The sequence below is a fragment of the Oncorhynchus clarkii genome, chromosome 1 (assembly GCF_045791955.1).
Source record: "Oncorhynchus clarkii lewisi isolate Uvic-CL-2024 chromosome 1, UVic_Ocla_1.0, whole genome shotgun sequence".
Taxonomy (NCBI): Eukaryota; Metazoa; Chordata; class Actinopteri; order Salmoniformes; family Salmonidae; genus Oncorhynchus; species Oncorhynchus clarkii.
Window position 1 is genome coordinate 32,821,302 of NC_092147.1, and position 9,555 is coordinate 32,830,856.

Genomic DNA, 9,555 nt, shown 5'->3' on the forward strand with positions numbered 1-9,555 from the left:
ACCGAATCTACGATAATTGAGAATTTCAATAAGCATTTTTCTACGGCTGGCCATGCTTTCCACCTGGCTACCCATACCCCGGTCAACAGCTCTGCACCCCCCCCACAGCAACTTGCCCAAGCCTCCCCCATTTCTCCTTCACCCAAATCCAGGTAGCTGATGTTCTGAAAGCGCTGCAAAATCTGGACCCCTACAAATCAGCTGGGCCAGACAATCTGGACCCTTTTTCTAGAATTATTCAACCTCTTTCATATCGTCTGAGATCCCTAAAGATTGGAAAGCTGCCTCAGTCATCCCCCACTGCAAAGGGGGATACACTCTAGACCCAAACTGTTATAGGGCAGGATGGATATAGGTCTATCTTTTCTAAAATCTTTGAAAGCCAAGTTAAACAGATCACCGACCATTTTGAATCCCACCGTACCTTCTCCGCTAGGCAATTTGGTTTCCGTGCTGGTCAATTGTGCACCTCAGCCATGCTCAAGGTCCTAAACAATATCATAACTGCCATTGATAAAAGATGATACTGTGCAGCCGTCTTCGTCAACCTGGCCAAGGCTTTCGACTCTGTCAATGACCACATTCTTATCGGCAGACTCAACATCCTTGGTTTCTCAAATGACTGCCTCGCCTGGTTCACCAACTACTACTCAGAGTTCAGTGTGTCAAATCTGGTTAGACTGTAAACTCTCCTTCCAGACTCACATTAGCCATCTCCAATCCAAAATTAAATCTTGAATTGGCTTCCTATTTCGCAACAAAGCCTCCTTCACTCACTGCCAAACACTCTCGTAAAACTGACCATCCTACCGATCCTCGACTTCGGCGATGTCATTTACAAAATAGCCTCCAACACTCTACTCAGCAAATTGGATGCAGTCTATCACAGTGCCATCTGTGTTGTCACCAAAGCCCCATATACTGCCCACCACTGCGACCTGTATGTTGGGTGGCCCTCGCTTCATATCCCACTGGCTCCAGGTAATCTAAGTCTTTGCTAGGCAAAGCCCTGCCTTATCTCGGCTCAATGGTCACCATAGCAACACGCACACGCTCCAGCAGGTATATTTCACTGGTCATCCCCCAAAGCCAACTCCTCCTTTAGCCGTCTTTTTTTCCAGTTCTCTGCTGCTAATGACTGGAACGAATTGCAAACATCACTGAAACTGGAGTCTTATATCTCCCTCACTAACTTTAAGCATCAGCTGCCAGAGCAGCTTACTGATCATTGCACCTGTACACAGCCCACCCAACTACCTCATTCCCATAGTTATTTTTTTGCACCCCAGTATCTCTACTTGCACACTCATCTTCTGCACATCTATTACTCCAGTGTTTAATTGCTATATTAATTATTTCACCACTATGGCCTATTTATTGCCTTACTAACTCCCTTATCCTACCTCATTTACACACACTATATTTAGACTGTTTCTATTGTATTATTGACTGCATGTTAGTTTATTCCATGTGTAACTCTGTTGTTTGTGTCGCACTGCTTTGCTTTATCGTGGCCAGGTCGCAGTTATAAATGAGAACTTGTTCTCAACCGGCCTACCTGGTGAAATAAAAAAATATCAATCGGGGAGTCGTATCCTACTGGAGTTTTTAAATCTGCCACACCCTAATTGAATCGGCTTTTGTTTTGTCGGAGCAGAAAAGCATGCATACGTTTAAAAATGGTAAGTAGCATATTGTTTATCAAGAAAATGTCTTGCACAACTAACTTAATTCATTTTGATCACTTTACACATTTATTTTTTGTGATCCACTGTAAACAATTTGCCCGACGACACATGAATGAAGGAGAGACAATTGATACAAGCACATTTTTGTCCACGTTCCCTCTCTTCCCCACGTCTCCTTGATTTACCGTTGACCATTTTCAAAAGTAGGTGAGGAAGGATGCAGAAGTGGGCGCCACAGTGGCTCTATCGAACCTTTATCCCTGCCCTTATGGTCATCTGTGAGAAGTAGCCACTCCCCCAGGCACTGTGGAGAACCTGTCCTTGGCAGCGGGGGTCCTCTTTCCCCTTCGTTCAACTGCAAGGGGGCGTGGTAGTCCCTCCATCCTCCTCTGGTCTTGCTCCTGTCTTTCCCTCCTCTCTGCTCCCTCGTTTATCACGCTGGCTGTGAAGTCTGTCTGGTTCAGGAAGGCGATGGTCTCATTCCGCCTGCGGCTCACGTAGCCCTTCAGAACGGCATTATAGGGGTTAGAGGCAGCGTCTGGATCGTCTGATTGGTGCTTGAACTCCATACGGGTGATAACAGGCAGGAGGAACTGCCCACCTGTGTTGACCATACCTCCCTGACAGAGAAAGGGAGAGAAGCTGTCACTCACTCAATTTAGTTCACAGTGTGACATTTGTATATAAAAAAATATATATATATATATAAAACATCTCAAGGCATACAAAAGCCAAGTGGCCAAAGAAAGAAATCAAACAGGAAAGACAGTACTGAGGACCACTCATGGGACATAATACGATAGAAGCAGTGAGTTGACGTACACCCATGGCCTCTGAGACCAGGCGGGGGGGCAGGGGGACCAGGTCGCACCCCGAGCAGGGGTCCACGTACTGCCCAAAACGCCGCCTCACCAATGCCACGTCCTGCAAAGACTGGCTTCTCCTCTCCTCCAGATCTGTCACCACACGCTCTGGGTAGGACTGGCCTAGGACTACACCTAGAGGGAGAGTGCTGAGGTTTAGCTAAAGTGTAGATGGATAAGGGGAGTTAAACACCAACAAGTCTATACATGAGAGTTGGGTTAGTGGTAAAGCTATAGTTTGGCTATGGTAAGGTTATCGTAACTCGACAGTTTGATAAGGGTAAGGCTATGGTAAAGTTATTACAATAATGTTAGGGTAAATTCTGTAAGTTTAAGTTAAGATTAGGAGGATAAGGCTGGTGCTGTTGTCTCTCACCGGCACGGCGCAGCATGGAGGCTGGGCACTTCCAGGGTTTGTGTATGAGGTCATCAGGCAGCACCGCCAGCTCAGGGCACCACTTCCTGACATAGCTTCCGTAAGGGTCACAGGTCATGGCTGCGTCAACAGGGTGCATGACGAAGTTCCAGTGGTCCAGACCACACATGCCTCCATTCTGCCACATCATGGCATCTATGGCCACGTCAGCATCCACAAGGGTGTCCTACACACACACAGTCCAACGTTATTATCAAATCAAATGTTATTTGTCACATGCTTTTGTAAACAACAGGTGTAGACTAACTATGAAATGCTTGCTTAAAAGGTCATTTTCCAACAATGCAGAGTTAAAGACAAAGTAAAAACTAAATTATAGAAATAGCGACACTGAATAACAATAAGTAAAAATAACATGGCTATATGCAGTTAGCACTAGAACCGAGTCGAGGTCCACGGGTATGAGGTTATTGCAGTAGACACTATGTACATATAGGTAGGGGTGAAGTGACAAAGCAACAGGATAGATAATAGGCAGCAGCAGTGGTGAGTGCGTGGCATCAGTATCCATGTGTGGGCATTTGTAGTGTGTGTGTGTTGGGGTGTCAGTGTAAGTACGGGTGAGTGAGTCCACTGTGTGTGCATAGAGTTAGTGGAAAAAAAGGGTCAATGCAGGTAGTCCGGGTAGCCATTTTATCAGCTATTTTGCAGTCTTTTTTAGCAGTCTTATGGCTTGGGGTTATAAACTGTTCAGGGTCCTATTGGTTCCAGACTTGGTGCACTGGTACCGCTTGCAGAGAAAAAAAGTCTATGACTTGGGTGGCTGGAGTCCTTGACCATTTTTTGGGCCTTTCTCTGACACCGCCTGGTATAGAGGTCCTGGATGGCAGGGAGCTTTGCCCGAGTGATGTACTGGGCTGTACCTACCGCCATCTGTAGTGCCTTGCGGTCAGGTGCCTTGCAGTTGCCGTACCAAGCAGTGATGCAGCTAGTCAAGATGCTCTCAATTGTGTAGCTGGAGACCTTTTTGAGGATCTGAGGGCCTGTGCCAAATTTTTTAAGCCTCCTAAAGGGGGAAGAGTACGCATCAGGTCCCACTTACATCAGCTACAGAGCGAGAGATCACACAGTCGTCCGGAACAGCTAGTGCTCTCATACATGGTTCAGTGTTGCTTGCCTCGAAGTGAGCATAAACGCCATTTAGATCATCTGGTAGACTAGCGTCGCTGGGCAGCCCGCTGCTGGGTTTCCCATTGTAATCCATGATCGTTTGCAAGCCCTGCCACATCCGTCAAGCATCAGAGCCGGCCTGGTACGCATCGGTCTTAGTCCTGTATTGATGATTTGCCTGTTTGATGGCTTGTTGGAGGTCATAGCAGGATTTCTTATAAGCATCCGGATTGGTGTACCGCTCCTTGAAAGCGGCAGCTCTAGCCTTTAGCTCAGTGCGGATGTTTACTTATGACCCTATACAGCTTGTTGAGTGCGGTCTTATTACCAGCATCAGTTCATGGTGGTAAATATACAGCTATGAAAAATAAATATCATGGTCAATATTATTATGGTCTGCAGCTTATCATTAGGTATTCTAACTAGGGCGAGGAACAACTCGAGACTTAACATTAGAGATCGCAAATAAGCTGTTAACAAAAAGACACACCCCTCTTCCTTTCGTCTTACCCAAGTCTGCCACCCGGTCTTGACAAAGCATAGAACAACCAGTGAGCAGTGCTTAATTTGAGCCGGATCCACGGTACCTCTCATGGTGTGAAAAATAATTTTACCTTTTTTGTGGGAAAACACAGGTTGGAAAGCAAATGGCTAATGCTGAAAAGAGAATACTCTAATATGTCAGCTTTAGGCTACCAAAACATTTGATCAACTTCCAAATATTGTTTTCCGAAGTAAAACGAGAGAGGCACGAGCGCATAGGCATTCACCAGTGAGTGAACTGTGCATCATTGTGAGTCAGCGAAACTGGAAAGCTTTTTTAGGACTATCATTTCCTGATATTGTAGCCAATAATAATGTGTCTCCACACAACTAGGCCTAGGCTATTGATGGATTCAAGACCAGGTCGTTTTCATTGATTCATCTCAGATTCTCAGTTTGTCAGTGTCAAAGTAGCCGGTCATTTCGATCATTTGTGCAGTATTATGGTGCTTTCAAGACAACTGGGAACTCGAAAAAAAAAACTAGATCATGATGTCAGTGATCTTCAGGTCAGAAAGTTAGAGCTCTAGGAAGAGGCCAGTTCCCCACATGGGATTCCGAGTTGGATGACCGGTCACAACTAATTGTCCCAGTTGGAGCTAGTTTTTTCTCAATTTTCCAGTTGCCCTGAACGCACTGAAGTCGGGAGTCAGCAATTTCCCAGCTCCGAGTTCCCAGTTGTATTGAACGAAGCATTAAAAAAGATGGATTTAACAAGTGACATCAATAAGGGATCATAACTTTCACCTGGTCAGTCTATGTCATGGAAAGAGCAGGTGTTCTTAATGTTTTGTGCACTCAGTGTATATAATCCATGTTCTCGTTCAACCACGATTTTGAGAAACATAGGATATTACAGTTTTTCAGTTCCTGTTGATAGAATAGTCTCGAATGAAGCTCATCCAGTTTGTTCTCTAGTGACTGCACGTTCGCCAATAGAACAGAGGGCAATGTAGATCTATTTGCTGGCCGACGTATTTTTGACAGGATGCCGCCTCGCTTGCCTTTCGGGGGCCGCTTCATCTTTCGATTCCCAGGGACTAGGGGCCTGGTCCCGAGTAAGCTGAACATCCAGAGCTGCCGACTCACTGCAGTAGACATTTTCATTAAACAGACAAAGCTCTATAGTCTGGTGTGTATGTCTGTGTGTGTGCGACCGTGTGTGAGTCTCACCTGGAACCAGCGATATCCCTCCTGCCATGGTAGATGGAGGTAAGCTATGAGGAAAGAAGCCACTACGTGTCTCATATAGTTGTTCATCCATCCAGTCAGCCACAGCTGTCTCATTGCAGCGTCTACTAGAGGATAACCTGTCCTGCCCTTCTGCCACGCCTTCAGATGACCCCTCTCATTGCTCCACCGAAGGGCCTGATTGGACAGAAACCAAGAAGAGAGTGAGTGTCCTGCTTTCATTGGATACAAACTAGGAAGAGAGTGCTAGAGCTAGTGTTAACCCTGTCCTTGCCTTGTATGGTGGTCTGAGTGATTCCCAGGGCAGGTCTGGGAACAATGTTAGCTGCCAGTAGGCCAGGTCCCTCCAGGCCAGTTTTCGTATGAACTTGGGGGATCGGCAGCGCGCCCCTTTAGTGTCCCACAGCAGCCAGCGAGCACTCAGCTGGCCAAAGTGCAGGTAAGGAGACAGACAGCTGGTGTTGGGGACATCCGCACGTCCTGATTCCTTCTCATATCTGTACACACCTGGAATACGTACACACACATAACATATCTATTCTGTAGGGCGGTTTAATTCTGAGTACAAGTAGAGAAAGGGAAATGTGTGTGTCTCACCATCATTTAGAAAGGCCTCTAGACGTGACTGGGCCCCCTCCTCACTAAAGTCCCATGAACTCCTGATGTTAGCTGCCCAGTCAATCTGGAACAGACACTCACATTAACATACAACCAACAATAACCCAGACTCCCATGTGCTTCAGTCCAAGGGGTTACTGACCGTGGTTCCATCCTTCCTGCAGGGCATTCGTGCCAGTCCTAGCCCCTCCAGAGGGCAGCCTCTGGGCCAGAGAGAGGGTGAGGGGAGCGATATGGGGGGGTCCAGGGGAACCCCTAACCCTGGGCCAGGGTTCATCTGACAGCAACTCATGAAGTGGGATACAGAACCAATACCTGAGGGAGGGAAAGTGTGTGTGAGGGAGTTACTGCTGTGTCATATTAAATGTTAATAACAGTAGTAGTAGTTGTAACAGTAGTATTACCATACCTCTGAGTCCCACCCCCTCAGTAGTAACAGTATAAGGGTCTCTGAGACAGTAGGAGTGGACCATGTTAACCTCCACCCTGTCTTTCTGCAGCGCTGACACCACTACCTGGTCCCGCTCTCTCAGCCACGGCTCATAGAGGGCGCTAGCCAGCACCGTCTGAGCCCCCGTCTCTCTCACCAGACTCCTCAGGGCAAGCAGCGAAGAACCAATCCCCTCTCTCTCCTCATCTGGCCGAAGGAAAACAAGATGGCTGCCGATGTGTTCCAGAGCAGAGCTGAGACAGGACAGGGCCTGGTGCAGCCAGAATTTACCTGGTATGAGACAGAAGGATTAGACACAGATCAGGAGACACAGAAGCCGAGGTAAAGAAATAATGACATAATATGTATATGTTTATACTTACAGGCCCCTCCCATAGCCACGGTTATCCCGGGACCCTCCTCCTCCTCTGGGCACCAGATAAAGACGGGGATGACCGGCCCTCCAGCCTCCAACGAGCCAATCACAGCTGGGTTGTCATGGAGACGCAGGTCCCTGCGGAACCACAGCAGCACAGGGGGTGGAGCCGAGGGGCATCGAGGCACACCTACCACCTGCTGGCCATACCCCTTCCTCCGCTGACGTCGGTTCTTTGAGCGCTTTGGCTTCTCAGATTGGTCCGCTTTGCACTCCACCACAGTGACGTCATCTTTGGTTTGGTTGAGATTGGATGTCAAAGTGGCAATAGAGGCACACACATCCTGAGTGACGTTAGACCACTTTATGTCTGTCTGTTTCTGGGTCTGGGTTGGGCCTCTCTGTCTCTCTGTCTGAGGAGAGCTGCCATGTCCAGATGATCTTCTGGGTGATGTGGAGTCTTGGTGTTGAGCCTGAGTCTGTCTCCTTCCTCCTACTGCTGCTAGCTGGGCGTAGCTCGCACCCGTGGGCAGAGGGGCTGGCGGAGGCTGGCTGGAGCTACCATTAGGAGAAACTGACTGACTCTGAATGGAACTATTCTGGGGTCTGTAGGTTGCCGTAGCCTGGGTGTCTGTTTGACCCTGGAGTTTAGGGTCTGGGAAGAGGGGCTTGGTATTGGTCTGCTGTTGCCCTTTGACCTCTAATAGGGACAGAGCCAGAGCCACTGCCAACTCATCATCCTCATCCTGTAACAGACGGTTATGGTCATATAAACAGCTTTAGTCATATATACAGATTTACAATGTTAGAGGTTCAAAATAGTGAACCTCTAACATTGTAATTACCTTCTTGACAAATACAACTCTGCTGGAAAATCCAGCTGTACCAGCTCAGGCCAGTGAACAGCTCAAAATCCAATCTGGTCTAAACTGGATTTTCCAGTAGGGTAGGTTAGGCCTACAACACTAACAAAACACACACAACTATCAAACTAACAAATGTCATTGTGTTGAGACAGAGTATCTATAATACTTTTAGAATATGTCTGGACATATATATATACATACACATACATACACACATACATACATACATACACACACACACATACATACATACATACATACATACATATACACACAAACAGTCGTACCTTGGAGAAGTATTCCAAATAGATGGAGGTGAGGGTGGTGTGAAGCCTGTTGTGATCGGTGGCTAGGAGCTGGATGAGCGGCAAGAAATGTGTCCGTGTATCGTTGTGTCCCAGTACAGACACACACAGACAGAAGAAGCCCTCTGCGTTCTCTCTCCCCACAAGCAACTCTCTCAGCATCTGACGAACCTGGGACATGGGGTCCTCACCACCCGATACAGGCATGGTCTATTGCTGGTGATGAAAAGCAATAAAACTGAGAGGAGTTCCCTACAGTCTCTCTTAAAATTCCAAATACCCCCAAAAAATCCAGATTAGGTCGTAATCATCCATGAGAAGACAATGTTAAAGGTTGTTGATTTCTTTTGCATTTTTCGATAGTTTTCAATTAGTGGTGATAGTGGGACAGAGAGGATCGCGTATGCTGCAACGTGAATGAGTTACTCAACAGCTGATAGCCAGTTACACAAGCTCAATCCCACGCTGTTTTGTAATTACATTGGATGTGATGCAATGTAACATTGTGACCAGTAGAGGGCACTCAAGTCTACAATATTACAGTCATTTGTCTCACTTCCTACGCTCATGGTGCTCCTGAGAAACACTCACAGCTTCCCTCTCCACACTAAAGACAAATAAAATCATCATCCCTCTCCCACCAAGTGTCTTTTATCCTTAATTTATTCTCTTGATCCTCATGCTATACGAGAGAGAGAGGGAGATCAATAGTGTTTAGACAAAGTATGTAGTCTCTAAGTGTGTGATCAATAGAGAACAGTGAGATTAGCTGGCTTCTCTCTGTCTCTCACTAACAGACAGATCAGTGAATGGACCAATCTGCCATAAGCCTAAACACATCTGTCTGCCGTCACATACTATCAATAAAGATCTGTTTTGAATGTATACCTAAGAGATCAAAGAGAGAAAAAGATGTGACAGGAAAAGAGATGAGGGCTCTCCAGAGGGTGGTGTGGTCAGCCCAACGCATCATCAGGGCACACTGCCTGCCTTCCAGGACATCTACAGCACCTGGTATCACAGGAAGGTCAAGAAGATCATCAAGGACCTCAGCAACCCGAGCCATGACTGATAAACAGCTTTTATCTCCAGGCCATCAGACTGTTTATCTGTCACCACTAGCTGGCCT

General features: G+C 46.9%; 1 protein-coding gene across 1 annotated transcript; it reads right to left on the reverse strand.

Annotated features, from left to right (window-relative positions):
* Positions 1–1,731: 1,731 nt before the first annotated feature.
* Positions 1,732–9,142, reverse strand: LOC139406283 (deoxyribodipyrimidine photo-lyase). Its single transcript, XM_071148741.1, has 10 exons — positions 8,409–9,142; positions 7,263–8,001; positions 6,859–7,170; positions 6,592–6,764; positions 6,429–6,513; positions 6,106–6,338; positions 5,814–6,008; positions 2,928–3,153; positions 2,511–2,686; positions 1,732–2,308 (listed from the first exon to the last, which is right to left on the reverse strand). Exons 1-10 carry the CDS (start codon positions 8,631–8,633, stop codon positions 1,961–1,963), a joined length of 2,712 nt encoding a protein of 903 aa, XP_071004842.1. The 5' UTR covers positions 8,634–9,142; the 3' UTR covers positions 1,732–1,960.
* Positions 9,143–9,555: the final 413 nt, after the last annotated feature.

Bases quoted from the DNA above. Each gene is read 5' to 3' on its own strand.
- LOC139406283 (XM_071148741.1), bottom strand. From the start codon at position 8,633: ATGCCTGTATCGGGTGGTGAGGACCCCATGTCCCAGGTTCGTCAGATG. The intron at 8,002-8,408 runs GTACGACTGTTT...CGTCTGTTACAG, and splicing joins ATTTGGAATACTTCTCCAAG to GATGAGGATGATGAGTTGGC. The intron at 2,309-2,510 runs GTACGTCAACTC...TTTCTCTGTCAG, and splicing joins TGGTCTCAGAGGCCATGGGT to GGAGGTATGGTCAACACAGG.